The 25080-nt window shown below is 35.1% G+C and overlaps 2 protein-coding genes across 5 annotated transcripts in view; one reads left to right on the top strand and one right to left on the bottom strand.

The window, feature by feature from the left end:
• ABCG5 (ATP binding cassette subfamily G member 5) overlaps window positions 1-21933 on the top strand; it is a 34986-nt gene extending 13053 nt beyond the window's left edge. For 2 of the 3 annotated variants that reach the window (XM_027641561.1, XM_027641563.1), the window contains exons 12-13: window positions 1522-1634; window positions 2814-3721. In XM_027641561.1, the coding sequence (XP_027497362.1) occupies window positions 1522-1634; window positions 2814-3010 (310 nt within the window). In that variant the 3' untranslated portion in view covers window positions 3011-3721. Of the gene's footprint in view, window positions 1-1521; window positions 1635-2813; window positions 3722-21386 lie in introns of those variants that run through there. The other variant, XM_027641562.1, reaches the window with a different exon arrangement.
• DYNC2LI1 (dynein cytoplasmic 2 light intermediate chain 1) lies at window positions 4571-24836 on the bottom strand. 2 transcript variants are annotated; one of them, XM_027641565.1, is made up of 13 exons: window positions 24727-24836; window positions 23717-23834; window positions 22513-22547; window positions 22053-22122; window positions 20977-21065; window positions 18841-19027; window positions 16508-16576; window positions 15067-15144; window positions 13787-13863; window positions 13375-13445; window positions 12868-12965; window positions 11561-11653; window positions 4571-5155 (listed from the first exon to the last, which is right to left on the bottom strand). In XM_027641565.1, the coding sequence occupies exons 1-13, from the start codon at window positions 24738-24740 to the stop codon at window positions 5090-5092; spliced, it is 1065 nt and encodes a 354-aa protein (XP_027497366.1). In that variant the 5' UTR covers window positions 24741-24836; the 3' UTR covers window positions 4571-5089. The 2 variants fall into 2 exon arrangements, with proteins under 2 accessions (XP_027497366.1, XP_027497367.1); XM_027641566.1 differs by lacking the exon at window positions 24727-24836 and adding an exon at window positions 24459-24586.
• Between the last annotated feature and the right edge of the window lie 244 nt (window positions 24837-25080).

Raw genomic sequence — 25080 nt, 5'->3', positions numbered from 1 at the left:
TGCTCCTTCAGAGGTAGAACTACCTAATCTTGTTAGACCTTGTACTAAATACACAAATCAGACACTTAATATCTTCAGATATCAACAAAGATATTGAAGATTTCCCCCACTTTTTTTGCAAATAAATTGAAGATAAAGCAGAACAATTAATATCTATAAGCTCACCTGAATTCTTTCACTGAAGCTGACATTATGATGAGAAATGCTGTCCTCATTAAAGCAGCCTACCACAAAAACCATTCCTACAGCTTTTAGTAACTGCTGAAACTTATCAGACACTAAACACTGATAATGATGGTTTAAAAAAGCAGTTGTTCCTAATTATCTTACTAGTGTTATTCTCCAGTTTAGCCTGTAATTTTTTCAGTCACTTTTTCTACCTGTGCAGATTGAACTAAATGAAAATAATAAATTAAAAAGTAGTATAGTAAATACGTGGGAAATTTGTGATCCACTTGCTCTATTACTGTGCAAATAAATGGTTTTGCATTATAATTGCATGAAGTTTGAACAGTTTTCCCCTTGTAATTGCCAATAGTGAAATTACTGGGTTTTGAGGAACTTAACCAGAGTAAAGGTGTAATTGTCAAATGAAGTTTTCTTTATATGTGAGCAAGTAGGAGATGCTCACCTGAGTACCTCCCCGTGAAAATGAAGAAAGCCCAATGATGTCAAGTTGTCCTCAAGAAAACCATATGAGTCTTCACAATGTTGATAATGCTTTGTCTCTTCAAAGTAGATCCCAGCTAATACTTATTAAATAAAGCTAGGTTAATGTTTATTTTTTTGGTCCCTGCCTAATTTCAGGAAGTTGTATGTTTACAGTGACAAGACAGTTATTCCTGCTACCAAAGTCTAATGCCTTAATGATAATTTTTAAAAGCATTAGAATGGTTTTTAACCTTATTTTACAGTAGAAAAAATGCTAATTAATATTTTTGATTAATCTTCATAGGCAGTGAAGGATGTTAAAAATAGCATTGAGACTTGGGTTGCTGGGTTTTATTCTGTTATGACATTTAATTATAAAGTCTTGAAGTATTTTAGGTGCTGAAATTGCCCAGTCTTTCTAAATGTTTCTTCTCATTATTTTTGCTTCATTCTTGTTTTGTTATTATTGCTCCAGTGAATTGCTATTCAATGTTTTTTTGTTTTGAAGGTGAAGGGAGGGGGTGGTGGTTTCTTACTTTGGAAGCAATACATTTTGGCAACTAAGGTTTATACTGGGTCTTGTCATTTTCAGTTTATCACTGAAGTGTGAACAGCAAACAACCATAGAATTATTTGTGACTGTCCATAAACATGTCAGGGCTGAATGTTATGACACTGTACCAAAGCCAGAGACAGCCTTCACGGTTGTCTTCTCACTTAGCCCTAAAACTGGATTTTATGTTTGAAAAACCTACAGGTACAGACAAGAACTGTTTCTGTCACAGGCTACAACCAATGATGAGAGCTTGTTTTCATTTGGGAGCTCTTGGAATTTAGCAAAAGCCAGTTTAACTTCTCTGTTTCTTTAAGGACCATCGAAGAAATGCCAACACCTTTTAAACTACTCAGTTTTCTTACCTTTCAAAAATATACCAGCGAAATTCTTATAGTCAATGAATTTTATGGCTTAAACTTCACATGTGGTAAGTGTTCAAAAAAAGAAGTCCATTATAAATAATTTTAATGAGGTGTTGATGCTTATATTCCTTCCACATACGTGTATCTTGATAAAATAAAGATAACTTTTGAGTTGTTTAAAAATGCTTATTAATTACTAAAGACTATAATGCCTCATCAGCAAGCTAGACCAGAGTTTGATTCTTTTGTTTCAACCATTTCTCATTCTTTCACAGTTCTTCATCTTTCTCCTCTTCACCTGTTCTCTTATCCTGTCTTTGGGGGCATTTTGGAAATTAAATTTGTAACAGGCTGCTAAGTTTTTCGGAGCAGTGTTACGCAAATAGAAGATTAACAGAATTGCACAATATAAGATCAAACATCAGTGCAGGGAATACTGACAGGTAACACCTGACCAGATGTTTCTTTTAATAGTAGTGAGGCTTCAGTTCAAGTACTGAATAATACTAATAATAGTAGTGAGTCTTCAGTACCATGTTACCATGGTACACATTGAGCAGCTTGGATCTGTCAGGCTGTGCTTTGCTGGTTGTGAGCAAGACAGGCAGCAAAACATTAGAATCAATCAGGTTGTCAGTGTTGGTAGCTAACATCCATTAGTGGGGGTAAAACTTACAGCTTTGGACCTATCCTAAGATATCTGGGGCTTTGTAGCCAGGTATCTCTGCTCCTCTCCAAGGCTATATATTCTGTACCCATTAATCTCTCTTACCCTCTTTATTACAAGAGCACAAATAGCAACTGCTGGAAAACAAATCCATGACTTTGTTAGTACTAACAAACTGCTCGTTTTTAATGTCCCCTTCAGACAGTCACCATTTCTTGAATTTTGGAACCACCCAACACATCTGAAGCCTCTAAGTCTACCACATGGAGCACCTTGCTTCTTGAGGCCCTTCCAGATAATGTCTGAAAAGCCATAAATCTTTGTTTCGCGTAAACAAAAGACAGAGCTCCTAGTGACCCTTTGTTCTTCCCTTCAAAAAGTGTGGCATAGATTAACTGCAGAAACATATGGCTTCTCTGTTCTTATTCCAAAGTGCTGACAAATACTGCTGTGGGTATAGTTAATCACTGAAATTACATCAGGGCTGGGTGTATTAAATGTGTGAGATAGATAATGAGGTCTGAGTTTTAATTTTATTGACTTATCTACTAAAGAAACTATTTGTTTCTTTTGACAGGTGGAGCCAACAGTTCCACTGCAAATAATGCTGCATGTATTTTCTCTCAAGGCATTCAGTTCATTGACAAAAACTTCCCTGGTGCCTTGTCAAGGTTCACAATCGATTTCCTAATACTCTATGCTTTTCTACCGGTACTTGCCATTATAGCAATTCTAAGCTTCAAAATAAGAGAGAGAATTATTGACAGGCAATAAAAAGGTAGGAGTTCCAACAATGTCTAATGCTACACTTGTAACTTTATTATGGCCAAAGGCTTAAATTATTGGATTTTAGATAGTATTTAAGTGATTACACATTCATCTCACGTTTGTTTCCACAATGTTCTCTTAAGAGTGTGACTGACTTCCAGATATTGGTATTCCCACTCCTGTCCCAGATCAGCCATAATCAACAGTATTTCATGTTTTAAAGGACTTTTTGAATTTAATTTTGTTAGCTGTTGCTGACAATTTCTAACAACATAGCAGTGGTGCTCTAATTTTTTTCCTCATTATTTTGGTTTTTAACTATTACCAATAAGCAGAGGGGTACAACTGCTAGTAAATCTCATTTCTAGAATTGTATTTTAAGTCCCATACTTTGTTTTGATACCATTTTAGGGATTTGTAGAAAGGAAACAAACCAAATACGCGTAAAGACAGAATGAAGAAGTCACTCCACTTTAATCTTACACACACTACACAACCAATGAGTGCAGATCTTTAAGCAGTATCAAAGTTACCCAACATGTTTTTGCCTTGTGAATGATGGTAAATCAGTGAAGACAGTTATTTATATCTATTCCTTCTTTCAAGTTCTAAATCTTGTTTTGAAAGCAGTTTGTGAATTACTAGAAAACAAATTTGTTTAATAAGGTTTTGGTTTTGTTCAATAAAATGTCAATTAACTAGGCAAAAATCATAAAAGTTGTTTGTCAGTTCTTGGAAGCAATGTCATTTTTGTCTTTGGAAATTATTCTTGCGGGCCTCTCAAAATTGAAAGCATAAGAGACACAGAATTCCTACATTTTTAAACTTATTTTCATGTTCAGTGAAGAAATTATTTTTTGCACAGGGATTGCTAGAGATTTCTTCAAGTATATTTGTATCTTGAAATTCCATAATTACGTAATTACTTTTATATGATAGTTTTGAGATGAGGCACTTTGTAATGAAGAATTTTAAATCCAATCCTCAAGGTAATGCAATATTTTCACTTAAGTGTGAGGCCAAGATTTTTTTCTAATATCTTTATGTATAACATTCTGAGATACAAAAGCTTTATCAGAAAAAACACTTGGTGAAAAAATATGTTAAAAATAACAACTGACATTAAAGAGCTGGAAAGACACCACATTAAAACTAATGTGGTCTCTCCCGTTTTTATGTGCATGTAGGGTTGATCCTGTCTGCCAAGTGACTGTTCAGACATCCACTCTCTGACAAGTCTTAGCTCTCAAGAGACTCCTCTGGCTTTATTCTAGATTGTCCTGTGTATTCTCAAAACACTCAGTCCATCTCATACTAGGGAGGGTGTCCACAGACAAAAACCATAACTAGTTTACACTAGGATTTCACAAACTTAGGCTGAATGTGAATCAATAACAGTTCCAGTACTAGCCAAATATCTGTCAAATTAATTAGATGACTTCCTAGCATTTGAATATATGACAGAAATGTCCATCTTCTAAACTCTGTGCAAAGTTATTACAACATTTTACTTTCCAAGACATAATTCCTGTATTAAGCTATATGATTTTGAAACAGAGATCTGGATCCAGGTCAAAGAATGTTTTACACTTTATTCTGCCAGGTTTTTATTTATTTATTCAAATATATCAAACAATGAAGCAGGTATTTCTTAAGGTTTGCTTTTGACTTATGCAAAGAACTAGAAAAAGATGCCCACCACATTCTACTACAGTTTCATATTTTGGGTGTGAAAACTTGTTTATATTTAAATACATGTTTAGGGCAGAAGTATTTAAAAATAAACCAAATAATGTGTTATAAAATAGGTAGAACTGACTAATGCCAGTCTTTATGTTCAAACCCATCTGTGAGAAATCTAGAATTCTTGTCTTCCCACTTTTTAAAACTGTGCCAGTGCCGAGATTCACAAATTTGGACTGAATGAACAGCTCTTTTTATGAAAAATACCAACAGGGATGCTTAATAAATACTAATTTTGTAGTTTGATAATATGCATTTTCAACTGCATCAGATGAAATTGCTAGTGTAATGTTAAAATAATTTTGTAAACATTGTTAAACTGAAGACACCTACAGCAGCTCATCAATCAGAGTCAAAATCCATTTCTTTCCAGGATTTAGAGGCATTTCTTTTGTACTGTTCAAGTTCCTAAAACAGAAACATAAATACATATTAAACTAATCTTCTCATTACTAAAAATTGCAAAAAATTTAAATTTTGAGTTGGCTAATGTATGTATAAAAACTTTTTAATGTAGAAAAGAATTACTACATTTATATTTAACAAAATTATACTAAAAGTGCTATAAATTTTGTCACATATGCTCTCACATAGGGAGAAAGATTTTATTTATTTATGCCTAGATACTTTATAGGAAAAAGAAAATTTTGTCTCTTATCTTAGACATTCAGATTGAGAAACCAGCCTCCCTATGAACATACAGAAATATAACAATACACGTTTTAAAAAGAGAAACCACAACTACCCATCAGAAACTGCTGTTTCACGCACATTAAGGTGCTGCTGTTTAGTGGATTCCAAGTAAGCATCTGCATGTAGAAATGCAAACCCAAGGTGGTTATTAAAATTATCCATCTTTCAGCTAGATTATTAAAAGCAATCAGAGGTTTAAACTGTGGAGGTATAAAGCAAGCAAATTAGGTATGAAAGATGAGGCAGGCTATATTTTGAGGTCAGTGGAGTACTAGCAAGGCAGACAAATGACCTCACTTCAGTCAAATGTGCTACTGGGAACTTTGACGCCTGTAATAAGAGGTTCTATCAACATTACTAAACAACAGTTTCCTCTGCTGAATTTTATGTAGTGGTGTGTACTGTCAGGAACTGAAGACTTGTTTTTAAGCAAAAAAATTAATTTAGGAAGCACTGCAATTGCTTTCCATTCATTTAAAAGTAAGGCTTGCAACATATTTACAGGAAGATGATGCTCTAATAAGGCACTGCTAGACCTAGGTGTGTACTGCTTGCAAGACAAGAAAAGTCACCATATTTTATTTAGATCAGAAAAGAGGTGGACATAAAGTAGTGCAGACCCTCAAAAGTGGACATGTATTTTATGATTATTTTTATTTTAATAGAATTTACTATATTAATATATAGAATTCTATATTTAATAGAGTATTTTAATATGATAGAGGAAGGGAGGTCTTGCTGTAGGTATGCAGGTACCAGAACTGACAAAAATAAAAAATTCCTACCTGGTGAATTTAATATTAGTATTAACTCTCAATCCAGCACAGAGGGAGGAAGAAGAAAATAAAGGTCAGAGCAACAAAGCAATCAATTATCTTAAGATTGTATGAAAATAATAAATGAAATTTTCTCTCGAGAAATAACTTCAGCATCTTTGTCAGCAGTGCAGAGTTTTCAGAAAACACCACAGATGTATGAGCAGTCAGAAGATTTTTAGTTAGTGCACATTCTTCCTGATGCTTGCAGGAGTCTAATTTTACAGGTTTTTAACTTAATAGTTACATTAGAACATACTGTGTCTAGTCTAAATCTAGTAAGTCACATTATTAGATACAACTCCAGTAGTACTGAGCTGTTCTGTCTCCAAGCTGGTCTTTACTCAGTATTTTCACTCCCTTATTATTAATATAAAGCAATTTTTATCTTGGAACATACAGATCTGTTGGAAACTTGCCAACAGTTAGGAATAGAAAGAATACTGTGATATTTTAAGGATCACATGTAACCTGCTTTATGCTAAGTAAGTAATTTCAATTGTAACAACTTTCTGGAAGGCTTCAGGAAGGGGTAAAATTAGACAATGGAGTTTTACATATAACAACAATACTGTCTGGGGGTCATGTCTACAGGTGTTGGCTAAATAATTAGCCTTACAGACTTATCATCTGACTAAACTATTTCAAGAGAGAGGCAGATAATTTAGCAGAATTTATTTTGCTGTAATTTTAGCTAGCCTAGAAAGCAATTCAGTGTAAAGTCAATTCAAAACAATACCAAAATGCAAACTGTCAAACCACAGCATCTATTAGGACTGTACAGCTTTTCCACTACATACACAAGTACAGAACAAAATTATAAAAATTTGGTTTGGATCTATATCTAGATAAGGCCAACATTTAAACAATGAGCAATGAAAGAAAAAGAAAAATTGATTAAATAGGAAGACATTTACCAAAAAAATAATCTTTAACAAATCTCAGTGATTCAGGAGGAAAAATACTGTCAGGAAAGTACACTTTCTTCGTTTATGTGCAAAACAGAAAGTGAAATACGTCCCTGTAAGTCAGAAATGTAATGGAAAAATCTTTCAAATACTGTTTCAAGATCACTCCAGAGACCCTCTTGGAAAAGGCCACCTTCCTGCTCATGAAGTTCTATACTACAAACATAAGCAGAGTTGTAGAACATACTGCAATGATGCAATCAGCTAAGAGGTCTTCTCCCCAAAGTGAAAAAAGGTCCTGCAAAAGAATATGTCTTAAAGTACTCCAAAATCTTCATGCTATGTTTGTTTTGTGGGTAGCAAGTATAGGGGGTAGAGATCAGATTTATGAAGAAATAACAACTGCAATTTAAATGTGCTTTCAGAGTGCTCTGAATGTTTAAACATTATTAGTGCTAGCAACTTATCACAGATATCTCAACACTTGCATAAAGTGGATTTAAATTTTTTTTTAAGCCTTAATGCTTCTGTACTTCTGTGTTTCTGTAAATTCTTCATCTGTCAAATGGGGAAGATCACACCTAATCTCATAAAGGGATTGGGAAGAAAGACTTAAATGATGTTTGTGAGGCACTCAGATAAGATAACATTACCACACATTCTCAGAGGAAAAAAAAATTAATACTTTTGTGTTCATTGAAGTGTCTGAATGGCAGGTTGAGAAATAAGGTACATAAAGAATAAGGATGATGAAAAGAAATACTGAACAATTGAGTTGAGACATCAGCAAAATAGTATATGATCATGTAATTAAAGACAATACCATAATGTCTACAAACAAGAAGGAAAAATTAAGATTGTAGGAAAAGCCTTAATTGTTGCATTTCCTCAGTTCTGAGTGACTGATATGACTTTACTTTTCATGCAGCTTCTTACTAGAAGTGCCCTCAATCTGGAACATGGTGAAAACAACCAACTACTGAAATACTGATTAAAAATCTTCAGCACCTGGTGCTCTTTAAGTTGGTTTAAAAATTAAATCTTTTTTATCCATTTGGACATGCTTTCATGTGAAAACAAGAAATCTTGTTCTTGGCAGTTGAGTAAACATCCTAAATTACTTTTTCTCCCCATTATGAAGACTAGTACATCTCCTCCTCTGGAGAAAAAGAAAGGTGGTACTGCTTTGTTACCCAGGTAGGTGCCTGTCACACTTCTCTGCCTGGTAACACTGGTCTGACCAAGGAGGTTCATGGCACAGTATGCAATTTTCTGCTTCATTGAATAAGACTGAAATTGTCTCCTGAAGTTCAGCAATATGTTCATGATGTCAAAGTATGTTGAAAAAACCTGGCTCTCATTTTATTGGCCACTCCAATCCCCATCTCAGACAGATTGCTGCAGATCTGACACAGAGGTGACACTCATCTGAGTGAAATGGTTAATTAGGTCCCTCCAATTTTAGGGGAAATAAGACTATTCTTCCTTGTGAGATGGGGTAGAACCTTCTTGAATTCATGCCCTGTTAAAGTCTTAAGAGTTACAGCCCTGTTCTTTAAGATCTGCTGCCATTACTTCTTGTTAGCTGACACCAAATGGCACCAGGCATCTACTTGTTTTGGAGTGTACTTCAATGGCATGAGGCTTCAGCACTGATGGCATAACAGGAAACAAAGAAAAACCTCTGAAAAGACCTTAGAAAACTTATATCTGCGACACAGAGCATTTCCAAAGGAAACAGAGCAGACATCCCCATGTGCCATCTCACTGCTACAAACATTTAGAAGGAACTAAGGAACAAGACTTTCATGCCCCCATGGGTGCTTACATATGTAGGTGGTGTACGTGTAGCTCTGATCAACAATATTATTTTAAAAGATCTCACTCTTGTTCAAGTTATGCGTATACCAAAAATGAAACTAATGTGACCTTAAGGCATCCAAAGCCAATAAGCTAAGAGGGAATGGAGAGAAATGGATGCCAAATTTGCCATGTTGTTTATGGATGAAGAGTTAAGCAAAAGCTAGACATTAAAGGCCTAGTAACTATGCAAAATGAATGTTTTTCTCGAATCTTGAAAGCCCTGTGCAAAGAGCACAAAATTTCAGTAAATCCTAGAGAGAATCTCCTAGTTAAGAATTATATTAGAAATGTAAATTCTAAAAGGGTCCCTGGTGCTGTATTCTCTCAGAGTTTAACTGTAGAGAACAAAAAGGCAGTAAACAATTACAACAGCACTATTTGATACAAACCTGTACAATGTATGTCTGTGGGGCAAGAACTACGAAAAGAATTCTGAAAAGGCATAGTTGAGAAAGAGGAATGTGCTCTATCTTGAAGAAAGGCCTCAGAGAGTTTTCCAGAGCAAAAACATTTAGAAAGAGAGTGGTATGTCTCAGTCAAATCTGAAAATATTAGGGAGGCAAAATAATCTGGTCTAAAAGAAAACACTGCTGTGGCTGAATTCTGATAAGCTGGACTTTAAACTTATATGGCCAAAAAGCATCTCAGATAAATACTTGCTGACAACGAGTACCTGGGAGTCAGCTGGATACTTTCTCAATTCTGTACTTTTCTTTAAAAAAACTTTTTTCTAATTTTATCCTTGAGAATTCAACCTTTTACTCTGCTGGAATTCAGGTAAACCCTTCAACCAAGGTTACAAAGTTGGAAATTACTTATTTAAGTTTTGTATTGCCACAGTTATCTATAAATCTGTTACAGTATTATTGAGCAATCCTGACCGAATCAGTCAGGTGTGCTGGTTCTACTATCAGACGCAGTGACAGGGCTGCATTTTGGTTCTGTTGCTGGTTTTGTGTTTATTTTTCTTTTAAAGCTTATCTTTGAGATGAACAAGCAAACTGGTTATCACCTGGAGTCCAAAGTAACATTAACTAACCAAATGTAACCGAGAGAAATAACATGAAAACATTCACTGTTATCACGTGAAAATTTAATTTTGCATTATGTCCCATGATTTCATTAGTAACATGTTGCATAATAAACATCTTAATATACTGTTCCTCCTACAATAGATAGCATGAGACTATATAAAAAATGTCAGACTTATATGCATTTAAAATGTTGCTTTAAAAACAGGATTTTTGTGCCACTTTTCATTTAACTGGGAAATAGACACTTCAAAAAACACTGCAACTAGAGAGTTCTTTTCTTTTAGATGTATATTTCTATCTTGGTGCATTTCAAATTCTTGGAGTATCAAACATTTTAATAATGTGCAAATAATCTTGTAAAAATTGAACTTCATGATAGAGAAACTTAGGAAATAGCTGCAGATAACAAAAGTAATTTTCTCTTTAATGCTCAAAGTACTTGTCTTAGTCCAACTAAAAGAAGCTACACTGGTTTGCAATGCCCTTGAACAGATTAAGATTCTAAAAGCCAGTCTCTTTTGTTTAAAACCAGAAAATTAATAATTTCCTGTATGATTTAATCAATGCATACCAGTATCTTTTTTTTGCAAGACATTATTATCTAAAAATAACAAACCTAGTACACCATATAGCTATTTTCAGATATGTAGATATATACTAAGTATGAGATTGTATTATAAATTCCAAAGGAAGCGTGCTTTACAGATTTTAATGATTTTTTAGACTGCACTTGATGTAACGGAAATTCAGAACTGATGCCTACATTAACAGGATATTAATGTAGGAAATGTGCAAGTTCAAAGGCTGCAGAAGATTCTTGAAATTGCTTTATTCTTTGGATAAATCTTGGATTGATTTTAACAGACAATTACACACAGTACTGCTACTCAGGTGTTGTTATATTCTGATGGCTATAAAGCAATGTTTTAACCTTCATCTAGTTTGCCACAGAATTTTTCTATAAAAGTAATTCACTACTAATCTAGAAAAATGCAGAAATACTTCAAAATTAATAAGAAAAAATAAAAGACCCTGTCCCCACTAAAGATCTTCTAGAATTCAGAGATTAAACCATGTGGTTAACAGAAAAAAAAAAAGTAAACAGTCCCCACCCCAGACCTTGATATTGCTTCCTAGACTTTCTGTTAGTCAACACCCAAATGAGAGTACAGGGTGCAAAAATGAAGAAATGACTGCCAAGAAAACTTCAAAGTTTTGCTTCAATATTATTTTAGTGAAGTAATTCTGGAAAACAGAGGGAAAATTTGAATTATTAATTTCTAAAGAAACTCAAAGCCAAAACTTTGAGATCTGACAATGCTCTACCAGCTTAATATCTACCAATGGAAAAAAACCCAAACACACAACCTAAGCTGAAATCTAAAGCTGAAGTTATTTAAAGGCAAAAAGGGGAGTACAAATATATTCTACAATTAGTTCAGCAATGCTGGTGGTTCTGGAATACCTGCTGTGAACAGCAGTTGGAGAATTACCACACACCTGGTTTTTCTGAGCTCTCATGACATCGATTTCATACTCAGCGTATTGTATATCCTGTGCAGGGTCCTTGGTATCTTGTAAATCACAGGAACTCTAAAAGAAGAAAAGACAACAACCCAAATGATAGAATTTATCTTCTGTTCTTTTAATAAGAAATGCCACACTGTAGATCTAATGGAAGTATTTGCTTTTAATACGAATATATTAAAAGCTTGCATTTATGGAAGAATTTTGTGCTATAGGACACAGATTAGTTAAAAGAGCTCCTCTATTAGTAAAATGATGAAAAAATAATAGTGCAGCTAGATCTTAAAGGAAAGAAAATATACTTATTTGGTAGTTGTTTATTACTCTTGAACCTCAAAATGAAAATATCTTTTCTGGCCCATGACATTTGGGCATAGTTGAGGTTGCTCTTGCTAAAGTACTTAATATTCATGAATAGAACTTTGTTCTGGTTATCAGAAGCCTTATGTCAACAGCTGAGAAATTGATTACTGTCTTTTTGCCAAATATCTGAATTTTCATTTACTAACCTTGAGGGAACTATAACTTTAATACCAAAGAAGCAAATACACTAATAGAAAGAAACACTATCAAATCTATCAAATAAAGAGGGGGTTTTTTTAAATGTTGTCCTGCACATTTCTCCTTATTTATAACAAATGGAAAATAGCAAGAAGGCAATCATACCAATGATGGAATAAAATAAAGCAGAATTATACTTCTTAGATGAAGCAACGGACAAAGAAATTTCCAATGCATAAAAACAGCTTTAATGTTTCAAGCATACTTTGGAACCAAAACAGAAGACTGGGAATCTATTTGGCAGATCTTTAAATCTTTAATTAGACTGACAAACCAATGAACACTGATGGAGCTTGCAAGGTGAGAAGTGTATTCATTTCTCCAGCTGTTTCAGGAGGAGTTCAGATATTACTGGGAGAGAATAGATGTTTGTTTACTGTGTTTTTAAAGGCTATGAGGAAAAACAACATGAACAATAACTGTTCTGTATAGTTTCTGAAAAGTAAAGTTTAGTCTTTATCCTATTTGGGCATCTTATATGGAGAATGGCATCTTTCCTAACTATTAAATATAGGGAGCTGATTGAAGATGTAGAAGCTCTTAACCAAAGGATCACTGCATACAAATCTGTATATATTAAAAATGTATTAATTAAAGGGAACTGCTGAGTGAGACTGAAATTCCAGTCATTGGACTCGAAAGACAAAAAAATCAGTAGGGATATTACTACTATTCTGTAAAAAAAACAGCTGTGCATCTGGCATGTAATAAATACCTACCTTGGGAGGAAATGTTTTCTCAAATACTTTTTTCCACAGTTCCAAAGGTGTGTTTGCACGCATCTTTCCAATATCACTATCCGAGGCTGGTGGTGGTCCTAAGGATTCCAGCACAACAAAAGACAAGTACGTTGTCATAACAGCATAAAATATAAAATAATTTTGCATAATGATCCATCTAATTTAGTATTTTATCTTCTACAGTGACAAGATGCAACAAATTTGAAAAAAACATTGATCTCCTACCATGAAATGGGCTGAGAGGCATTGTATATTGTATTTTCTTTTAGATCTAAGCTTATTGGTACTTTAGTATTTGACGTAAGCTACCTAAAAAAACTGTACCAATAATTCTCAATAATATACTGAATCATGATTTTAAAATTTATAAGCCATTTCCTTCAATAACTGATAGTGATGTGCTATGATTAATTTATCTGCTTAAAATGTTTTTCTCATTTTCAAAACAATTAAGCAACAAACACAATGAACAGGGAATGTCCTAACCTATTTGGCTCAGCGAATCCAGGCCTGCTGGTATAAACAGAGGTTTGCTGGGATCCACTGATACAGATTTGCTAAACAGAAAAAAAGAAAGTGTATCAAGTGAGCATTTAGCAATCAATGAAAAATTACATTATTCTAGCCAAGACTAGAGTCTTACTGGGCTTTGCATACAAATAGGTGTCAATAAAAAAGTACTCAATTCCAGTGGTGACCAATTCATCACTTTGGGGATCGCAAACAAAGGAGTAATCACTGTCCTGTGCAAACATTGGCAGCTGAGTAACAGGACTCCAAGTCCATGAACAAGAACCTTTCAGAGATCATATATAAGAAAGTTTTGATGATTAAAATATTTTTATTAAGTAATTTTAGACTCTAGGCAAGACATTGAATAGTTGAACAATAATGTTACCTTTTATCATAGCCAAATGCCAAGTGATTAATAAGAACACGGGCTTTCAGCAGCAGAGCCTCAGATTTACTGGTAAACTAAATGAATCAGAAAACAAAATACACATTATAACCTTCCATCATAGAAATATTAAATTATGCCATCTACGGAGAGGATGGAGCCTTGCTAATTCCTGACCTCAATAAATTTGGTATATGTTCACTGAATTTACTAGAATCTCACCCTCCCTTTCCAAAAAATGAGTGTATTTGTTACTGAATATATTGATCAAGAAAGATTAAATGAGCAATAGTATAAAGATTAAAGACTGAATTTTAAAATACTGATTCAAAATCTTTTGTCCAAGACTAATGAGTTATTAAGATTTTAAACTAGATTAAAAACTATCCAGAATACCATAAACATTTAGAAATGTAATGAATACCTATATAATTCTTCTCACATCATAAAAGTAGCTTCAAAGTGGCAGAATGGCACAGATTTATCAGAAAGCAGTTCTCAGAATATATTCCCAAACAACATGCTTATTCCTGTCTAAGAGCTCTTGTATCCTAATAGATTCATGTCTTTGGGAAAGAAGTCAGATCCCTACTGTGGAAAATTAATTTTCTCCCATTCATTTCAATGAGAATCAGCATTTAGCAACCAAAGAGTTTTAGGATTCTAGTTTTTATTTAATTACAGTAATGCTTAAATACTTTAAAAAAAATAATCAAGACAGTTATATTCTCAGTTAACAACAGACAAATTCATGTGTTTACATGGATGCAAAAGGACGTGCTGTGATTATAAGAATTTAAAGCAAGCATAAGTTGTTTTGCTAATCACTCAGCTACTATTAAATATGATTTATTTAATAAATGACAGTTGATACAATTAGACCCATCTTCTGATGCAGAGTGGGCCCAGGAGGCAGCGTTTTTGGACTGTGAATCTCAGCATGCATGTTTCTGCCTTAACAATCACTTTTGCCCATCCTCCTTTCGTGTACCAAAAATAAATTTGCCAAATACACAGTAAACTCAAGACAGGAACTAAGTTGGCTAACAGATAACTATTAGCTTGTATATGTGTAGCTTGTTTATTCACAAAGCATGTCCATCCATCCCCTGCCAATACCTGTACCTCATTAACAGGTAGTCTTATGAAGAAAGCTACTGTAAAACCAATTAAATCCCATTTTCTCTGGGAGTTTTACATTTGTATTTTTTTAAACAGTGTTTTATAACAGAAATACTGTTCATCTTCTCTATGCTTAAATAGAAAGTGAATATACACACCACTAATGATGCTCCATAATAATGTGAAACAAATCGAAGTGTCTTGCTTATTATTTTCCTCATTTCAGAGTCAAACTCCTGAAAAAGTTGATATTGGAACATATATGTAAGAAACAAACCCCAAAATATTACAGTTAGAACTTTTCTTTTTTTTTTTGTATAAACTGCAAAGCATTTAGTCTACAATATATGAGGCTTTCAGCTGTCAGCATAATTATATCTTAAGACAGAATCAGTAACAGCCTACTCTGAAAAGAAATGTCACAATTTCCCTTTGTTTTTTTTTTACAGAGGGAGCCTAATTCAGGCAATATGTTAGTCCAGAAAAAGTTTCTTAATTGGGAATGTGTATTCAATTTTCAGTTACTTTGATTTTGCTTTAAATTTTTAGAAGTAGAAATGCTGCCTACTGTAAGAGTAAGGATTTTTTCTTTTTGTGAAAATATTTAAGTAAATCTTTGGGTATATGCTCTCTAAAGTCTAATACCTGCCAGACTTGAAAGGTGCATAAAAATATCTTTTCATCAATGTTTCTTTAATATAAGATCATACAGGTGGCCTTCTCTGGACCAAAGTGGGTGAAAACATGGTCCAAATGAAGCCTGCAGGAGTCTGTCCATAGACTCCAAAGGAACTAGGTTTTTAAGTTGTGCTTATTACATGAGACTCACTGACTTTTAAAGAGGTCATGGCTCAGCATAAAGCTTTGGTATGAGACAAGGCAAGTCCCTTATTAATAAAGAATTAAGTAACTCCAAGAGTCAGCCAGGTATCAATGCACTATGCAATCATCCAGAGAAGTGCAGGCTGCCAGCATGACTTCTGAAAATCCAACATACTGTCCTAGCTTCTCACGATCAAGTGCTGTGAGTATGCATTTGTTTGGATTTTTTACATTCTGGGAGAGAATCCAGCAGTACTGTGACATTTTTTTCCTCTCCCCCATAAAAGATGAAATTACTTACTCCCTTGTCTCTAAAAGCTTAAAAAGTACTTTAAAAGAAGTTCCAGACCAAAACGATAGTTTACTGTTTGTGCTGCCACAAGGACCAAAAGATCTGATCAGCTGACTTGAGAGACACCCCTCTTTCACTGCCATATACTTAGAGCTGCTGTGAGAAGGGACACATGGAGCTGGATTTCTCTCATTATAAAAGTAAGTCATCAACATGCTGTTTTCTTGCTTCCCTCTTTGGTCTGCAGCCACTTGTGTCTCAACATTTTCCAAGTACATCTCAAAAATCATCAGTTTGGGGGTGTTTTGTGAAGGAATGACAGTATGCCTTCCTTAATGCTCTTGGATGGAAATATTTTTTTTTTGTGGTAGAACACTGGCCATACTTTTATTCAAGATATTACTATTATCTTAGTGAAATTTTAGGGTATAAAATATGTACTGAAATACATTTTAAATAATTAAAATATTCCAAGTATTACTTACATGAAAAATATCATATTTGCTTCCAATTATCACCAAGGGTATTGGAAAAGGGTCAACTAACTCATAATCCTATTAAAAAGATATAGGACAGTTAAGCAGTGTAAACAAACTGAAGAAGATTACAACTGTTAAAATATCTGAAATGGGTTAAAATTAATTCACAGAAGACAAGGTTTTCAAAACCTTAAAGTTGATGAATAAACTTTAATGCAATATCCATACCATGTTCTACAGTTTTCCCATTTTCTTCATAAATGGTCAGGAAATAATCCTTGTGAGCAGTCAGAACTCTTACTGGCTTAAAAGGGCTCTTACACTATATACTCTAGCTCCAACATTAGATGGGAAGGGAAGAGAGGAAAAACTTCATGAATTCCAGCCAGACTGGATTACTAGAAATGGCTTTTTGATACATTCCTTGCATAATATATAAAGGAACAGACAATATATACAGACAAAATCTCAAGAAAAATAAGTGGAATGATTTGCATGTGTCACACATTTTTCCTTCCTACATCATGTTTCCCAAACTCTTAAAAAACTATTTAATGTTTTCCTGTAGTCCATATGAAGTGAGATAATCCCCTCATGTGTTCATGCAATTATTTATTCAAGCTGCTTTGGTTGCAGCAGAGTGGAAAAGAGATGTGTTGTAGCAGAGGTTGGCCTGTTATCTTGTAAAACCAGTTATTTTGCATACAGGTTAAATGACAGTCAGGATGTTGAAAAGAAGCTGAACATACTGAAAATCCTCTTCTTGGAGAGGAAAACTAATGGCTTCACTCATACACTGTGAAGGCAAGAGCTTTGAGCAAAATGATTGTAACTTAAAACTGACTATATAGAATACAGAGCTGAAAAGAATAGTTTTAGTTTCTTAACTAAATGGAGAAATTGAGATAAAGACAGAAACATTAAAACAAGCATCTTTTGACTGTGGAATTAATTTTTGACTATGGAGTACTTTAGGTACATCCAGCTTGTTTAAACAAAGTCTGCAACTGATATGTTTTATCATCGTAGCCAGTAACTCTTCAGCCAAGCCAATGGAATATATCTAATCCTTAAAAATATAATCTAAGAATTTCATTGATTCCCATTTATCATAAAAATATGTTTAGCTATAAAAAGGCAAATAAAAACCTGCATAAACTGTCATTTAATGTGACTATAAAACTCAGTATTTTCTCCCAGAAAACTGACACAATTTTTCCTTGAACAATGGTGAAAGTAAAAAGAGAACCAAGAAGTAACATTAAATTTTATTTGCATTATTTTTGATAGTGAAAGATAAATAGAAATTCTAGTTTAGAAGGTATAATTGTGTTCCCTACAGGGCAAGAATAACAATTCTCTTCTTAACGATCAATGGCATTATTATTTTTACTTTATTTCAGTAAACTTGCAGTTTTCTGAGATGTAAACCTCTATATGTAAACTCGACACTGTGGTCATGATTTATTGCCAAATGTGGTTGTAGGTTCTTTGTTTTTGTGTATTACCTTCTCTAAAAGTAAAAAACAAAATCATAATCCAGATCTCAAACCCTATACTTTAAATCCTACTGAGTGTTGCATATGTTGCTTTCCCATAAATTTTGAGTTACTTTTAAATTTCTGGGCTTTATATGCATTTGCTGTATTAAAGCATTTTATAGAAGGTACAGTAACTAGATGCCAAGTCTTTGAATTGTTGAATACTTATTTATGCATTATATACACACAACATTTGCAGAGGTTTAATGCACAATGACTTTTCAATTCTATTGCGCATAATCTAGTTTAGCTTTTCCAGAGATTTAGTTAGCAATTATGTTTAAAGGACTGATGTTAACATTTCTGAAACTTTATAATTTAATTAGTTGTCAGATTATCAAAAGGCATTGAGTTTGTGATAGACATTTAAATAAATGCAAAGTATATAGTCATGTTGATGGCTGTTATAACTATATTCTTTGCTTAAATTTGTACCTTCAGCTAGTCTCTTGCTAGATGACTTTTGTACATTCTAGTTTTCATCTTCATTTTAAAAAGATGAGGGGGAAAAAAAAGCAAACTGCTACTCTAAAACTATTTCTTTTGATTGGTGTAACATGCCATAACAATCACATTAGATATCTAACAAAAAGATATAAGAAACCTTCTTTCCTTGTTTCTGCTCTTATTGAATTTTTATTAAATTGCTATAATTTTCCAGTGAACAGGTTCATCTACATCAAATGGATTTTCAGTCATGCATAAAAATCTAAAAGAGTTGTTTATGATTTTCAAAAGCATTATCTTTAACTGTATAAAGGCCTGTGACATCTGGAGAAAATATTAGAAGTAACTTACTGGGTGATCCCTCTGCAGATTGTTCCGCATCTTCTGTCTAAGTTCAGCAGCTACTTCAGGATTTGTCTTTTCTAGTTTGGCTAAAATTTTGTTCACGTGGTTCCTGGTGACCTGCAGAAGGTTCTCCATAGTAGTCCAGAGTTCATTAGGTTTGGACAGATCCAATACAAGAACTACAGCAAAGGATCTATTAAAAAGGCATTATTTGGTCACACATTTAGTGCATGAGGCAATCAACATTTTCATATAAAAACTGTACTCTACTGCTAACGTGAACAAATAAATGCTGAGAAAGAATTAAATGTGACAGCAAAGGAAGATGGCTTCAAAGGATACTCTGCACTCTGAAGAAACCTCTCCCTTGTCTCTTTTTCAGAACTACTATTTTGGCAACTTTCCATCATCATGGGGGGATTGCATGTATCAAACATTCTTTCAAAGCAGTAAAATATGCAAATATCCTCAGCCCATTTAGCTCCTTCTTCCTGTATGACCAGGCATTTATACTGTCATGTATCCCTGCCATCTCATAAACTCTAAAATCCCAGATGAAGCAATGTTAGCAAATAGTTAGGATCTTTCCTAACTATTAATATATTGGAAAGTTCTCTACTTTCATTTTTTTTTGTAATATGAAAGGGAAATGAGAAATGTTTTACATCTAATCTCCTTTCCTTCCAAAACCCTGGTCCCCAAAACACTAACTGCATTAAAGTGCAACTGTAAAGAACATCACAAATGCAGTCACTTGAATGGATGCAATCATTCTGTCACATTCCAGCCTGACTTGAAAAAGAGGATTCCAGACCAGAGTGGTATTAGAAAGGCTACAAAGCAAAGTGAATGTCCAATTTCACTTTAAAATGCTGGGGGTGGAAAAATATCTGGTGAAAAATCTCTTGATGAAACTAGATCCAGTTCATGGAACTTCTAAATAAGCAGATTGCTTGACTACAGAGAGATGAGAAAGCCAGTGAAAAGCACTTATACTTAAGCTGAAATGGTAGAATTTTTTTAATAGCATGTTAAAATATTGCCTTATGAACAGAGGTTCATTGTTCTTACAGAATGTTGCTATCTCACGAAAGAATCTTAAGATTATTCACATCAGTAAAAAGGGAAGAAAAGACTGATGGAGTTGAAGATCAATTAATTTAATTTACAAGGGCTGAAAAATGATCGTTAATTTTCTCTCTCCCAAGCTCTTCTAGAAACAAAGAGCTTCACATGCCATGTTTTATTTTTATTCTGTCTTAGTCTGTCAGCAAATAATGGCATTATTTCAGTAGTCAAAACAGTAGCAAATGTACTTGATAAAAACGGTATCCCTCCTTTTCTTTTCCCCACAGAAGTTAAAGCTCACTACCAAGGAAATAAAGCAATGCATCATAATACAAAACTTATCTTTTGATCCTTTTCTCCCCTTCCTTTAAACTCCATCTTCTCTAATCAAAACCCCCATAAAATGCACTCCCTAACCCTCTCATTTCTTCACACAACTTTTCATGTATTTCTTCTTCCTATGCTATTCCATTACTTTAATGGATTTTTCTCACTCCATTCTCTTAATTTGATCTAAATTCCTGTTTCCTTTAGTTTTCAAATAAGTTCAATAGCTCTAGTCCCTCTTGGAAACATCATCTCTCTGATACTTGATCTTCTCATTAGATGGTCATTTCCAAAACATACCCAGATTTTTTTGGTCACAATTTTTTGCCTTGTTTTTCACCCTAAAATACTGTCCCTCACAGAAAGAGCACCTATGTTTGCATGCAGAAGTAGGAAGCAAGATTTTATTTTTCACATATCCCCAAGTTGCTTTTTCTGCTCTTTTACTGAGCATAAAGATATTATGTCTTCTCTTTTTCTTTGTGTCTTGTTCCATGTGCTTAAGGCCAGCCTAATTCCTCCATGTTACCACTTTTTTTTGTTGAGATTACTGCGAACTTGGTTTAGTAGCAGAAAAGTATGAAAAGGAAGATCAAAGTATCAGTGGTACTACAATGATTTTTAGAAAAAATCACAAATGTTCTCTCTTACATTTTGAAAGAGATTTTCACAATAAAAGGTCTAGAGATTTACTTATGTTTGAAGGAAAGCTGAAATTAACTCTGGAATTGTAATATTTACACTCACCTTATGTTCTGGCTAGTGACTGGTATTCGAATGAGTTCCAATAATGAGGTTCCACCACCTAGTTCCCAAAAATGAGCTATATCTTTAGGCTGTAAAAGAGTCTCTTTATGTTAGAAATGTGTGCTTCCATGCAATACCAAGGAAAAAATTTTATCTGGTAAAAAGGCTTTTCATGCAAGTGACTGAGAACAAGAACACACTTCATTAGTATTTTCTAAAACCAAAACCAAATACAAAATTCCCCATGTTCAAGTAATCCCATATAACACTTAGAAAAACTCCTGGCATGCCTATGACTGTCTTGATAAAAGGCTACTGTAAAGTAAAAAAATAAGGAAGCAGCATGATTACAGATAAACATTTAAAAAAAATAAATCAGGTTCTCTTCACTTTCTTTTTGTTTATTGCAGCTCAAGACTAGTGTTTTTTGAGAAGTTTGCAACTGGAAAAGTAATGAATCTGTACCTTTGAATTCAGTTTCTGAGAAAAGCTTTAAGTGATTTTTATCTTTCAGAGTCAGGTTTTCCACCCCCCACTTCAGCAACTGAAACAGCAATTCCCTGCAGCAACAGTTATTGCTGCTGAGCAGTGTTGTGCTGTGGTGGGAATGGGTTCACTGTTTCCATTAACATAATCTTCAGTGCAAAGTTTAGTGATGTGGAGACATAACCCAAAAACTTAATTATTATTTAACATCCTCTAAGATGACTGTTTCTTTCACATCATTGGTTTGTACTCATTTTGCATGTTAAAGACAAAGTTAAAGGCATGCATACTATGTTGCAATGGGAAAATAAAAGCACTCAAACACAAGTTTTTATAGATGAATTTGATTGCTTTGTGTTATAATTTGGTCTCTGATCTACTGTGTTTTAGTAAGGGGGAAAAAACATATTACTGATAAAAATACAGAATTAAACTAGCTAAATAAAATTATATTAAACCCTTTTTTGTTTCACAGACAATAAGCTAAAACCTCTAAGATACTTTTATATAAAAATAAAACATACTATTTTTATGCATATGTATATAGATATGTACGTATATATAGTAAATTATACTTTCTGAATACTCACTGTATTGTGTCTCCTTGCCCTTCTTCCAAAGGTATATTCCAAGGCTAATGTTGGCTTTGGAGTCTCTTCCCTATGCAAGGAAAAATAACTTCATTTTGTCAAGATCCTCTAAATAAAGGAAGTTAATTCTACAGTTACCGAATTACATTTATCAGTTAGTTGAGGATTTGGCTTAGAGACAACAGTACAGTGAGGACACTTCAGGACACAAGCTCTCAGGTACTGAAGACAGGAGAAGCAGCAGCACCAATCTGAAGAGATGGGCCATTTCAGCTCTCTAATACTGGAGGAGAAGGACTGAAAGGGTCAGATGACAGGTAGTAAAGAAGGGAAATAAACTCATTCATAAGTGACCAACCAGCTACAGAACACATCTGTATGCATACATTATGAATTATCACACAATATAACTACTACGTAAAATTCTAATCTACAGGTGAAAAGTGCTTTTGACACATACCTCTCAAGACACCTCAATATAATAGTGGTCTTTCCCTGGAAATTAAAAACAAAGAAGAATGCTACTGTATTATCAGTAAAGCATAAAAGTTGTATCACTAAATCAAGTTATTTAACATTCCAGTAATAAAGTACCAGAAAATTGCAAATGCATCTAATTGTCTGTATCCTTATAGTGGAAACTTAACTCCAACTTTCAGTCAGAATCAAATTACACTACCATTATTATAATTATAAACTAACAGAGATGACAAATACAGTAATAGGAACAGTGTACTTAAAATTAGACACTAGGGATCAGTTTGACCAACTCTTTTAAACTGTTTAACAGTTTTTAATTATAAATAACACATTTATGTAAGGTGTGATTTCCACTGGAATTAATGATTTTTACTGATGAGACGGAAACAAAAAGACTGCTTAAAATACAAATAAAGAACAGAAAAATACGTCTTTACTTTGTTAAAATTCAGACACTGACTACCACACCACGCTGAAGGGGCTCGCACTTCTACAGTTAACTCCTGTGTCACTTTCCATCTCAAAAATCAGTGAATTTCGGGTAAATATGAAAAGTCATTGTATTTTCTCTGAAAAAGGTATTTTAAAAATTGCTGACTAAGAGATTGCACATATACCAGGCCTTCTTAAAAAATATGACTCAGTTCATCAAAAAGGCAGATATTTCCTGGCTAACTTTACAAACAAATGCTAACAGAAGAAAAATATGACCAGTGACCAACTAATTGGACACTTACGGGACAACGAGTTAAAACAACCTCAGGTGTATGGAATCGTGAGTTTGCAATCAGTGATACAGCATGTTCAAATAGGTCTGACATAATACAGGCACAATTCATTGTGGCATGTCAAGGCCTTGATCTACAACAAATCTGGTATCAATGCACTTAAACTGGATTGTTACCAATTAAACCTTTACAAGGGAAGACGATTAAAGAGGGTAGCATTATTTTTGGCAGTTACTTTAAAAAAATAATGAAGCCAAACCTCAAAGAATCAGCATATCATTGATAACCCTAACCATAAACTTGAATTCACACTGTGTGGAATGGCCACGCTTTGCAGAATGAGACCATGACATATTCTGTCTTTAAAGTTAAGTCAACCTTAACATCTGAAAATACTAGATATTTTCCCTGACACAATGTTTGAAAGGTGTATAATTGTATAGTATTTAGCATTACCCCGTTTTTGTTTCCCATAAATAATATCGATTTTTCCCAAACTTCCCCCTGCTTGACATCATCATCAGGGTTTTCTCTCTTCTCCACTTCAGCTATAGCAAGATCCCACAAAGTATCACTAATTGGAAAAAAAAAAAAAAAGAGACTAATTAGAGAAAAACCACGGACCATAATTCCTGAAAATATCTAAATGAAGGTTATTGTGGTGTATATTATTATTGTGATTATTTCACATCACATGGCCTCTGATTGTCACAGCACTTTTAACCAAACTGGGTTAAGTAACATTCCTCAGGTAACCCCAGCTGCCATTTGTGGCACACACAGAGCAAACACCAGCTGTGCGGCGGGAGGCTTTGAGTACTTTTAATCACAGAATCAATTAGCTTGAAAGAGAACTCCGAGATTGAGTCCAACCTATGTTCGAACACCACCCTGTCAACTAGACCATGGCACCAAATGCAGCGTCCAGTCTTTCTTTAAACACCTCCAGGGACGGTCACTCCACCACCTTCCTGGGCAGCCCATTCCGGTATCTGACACCCTTAAAAGGTTTTCTGCCGACTCAGGCTTTCCACAGGACCTGCAGGAGGCTGGCAGCCTCTGGAGGCGGCAGCTCCCCGACGCCGGCCCCGGAGGAGCCGGGCACGGCTCGGTGGGCTCCGGACGGCTCCGGACCCGCGCTCGGTGTCCCGGGAAGCTGCTGCTCGGGGCCACGAAGGCTCCCCGTTCTCAGGCTCACCCGTGGTCACCTCCAGACTGCTTCTATGTGGGGTCCCTTACAGCAGCAACCGGCCAAGGGCCAGGCGTGCCCTCTCCTGCCCCGGGCCCCGCTCGCTTTCGGGGCAGAGGCCGGAACGGCCCGTATTAAGCCCGCCTCCCTCCTTCCCTCTCTCCCTCCCTCCCTCTCTCTCTCTGTTCCAGGCTGTGCTCCCCGGCCGCCGGCTCCTTCTCCCCACGGCAGCGGGAGCGACCCCCCAACACCGAGCCCGGGCAGGGCTCCCCAGTACCTGGGCTTGGGCATCGCTCGGCGGGGCGCGGGCCCGGCTCCCCGTGTCCATGGGAACCGCGCCGGGAGCGCCGGGAGCTGTAGTTCCGCGGGGACGGAGTAGCTCCCGCCCCGCCTCCGGCCCGGCCCCAGCGCTGTGCTCGCCCCGGCTGCTTCTGTTTGCAGCGATCCTCCGCCCCTCTGCCGGACACGCTGTGAGCGCCGGGTCCTCCGGAAACTTTGACTGTAGCCCTTCTTGTGAAGGGGCGAAATACGCCAGCTATGGAGGAAACCAGGGATGAGTAAACAAGTCATAAATGAGTCTTATGTGACCTCAGCCTTAAGCACTGGCTCTCTCTCCCTAAGTGAGATTTGT

Source organism: Corapipo altera, unplaced genomic scaffold (genome assembly GCF_003945725.1).
Source record: "Corapipo altera isolate COAL_440 unplaced genomic scaffold, ASM394572v1 48b, whole genome shotgun sequence".
NCBI lineage: Eukaryota > Metazoa > Chordata > Aves > Passeriformes > Pipridae > Corapipo > Corapipo altera.
The sequence above is the reverse complement of the archived record's forward strand: the minus strand, read 5'-3'. Positions and strand labels throughout refer to the sequence as shown.

Coding starts and splice junctions, on each gene's coding strand:
- DYNC2LI1 (XM_027641565.1), bottom strand. Junction 21,066..22,052: donor GGGCAAGGAGACACAATACA/GTGAGTATTCAG, acceptor ACTCTTTTACAG/CCTAAAGATATAGCTCATTT. Junction 5,156..11,560: donor TGAGAGCTCAGAAAAACCAG/GTGTGTGGTAAT, acceptor TTTCTGTTTTAG/GAACTTGAACAGTACAAAAG.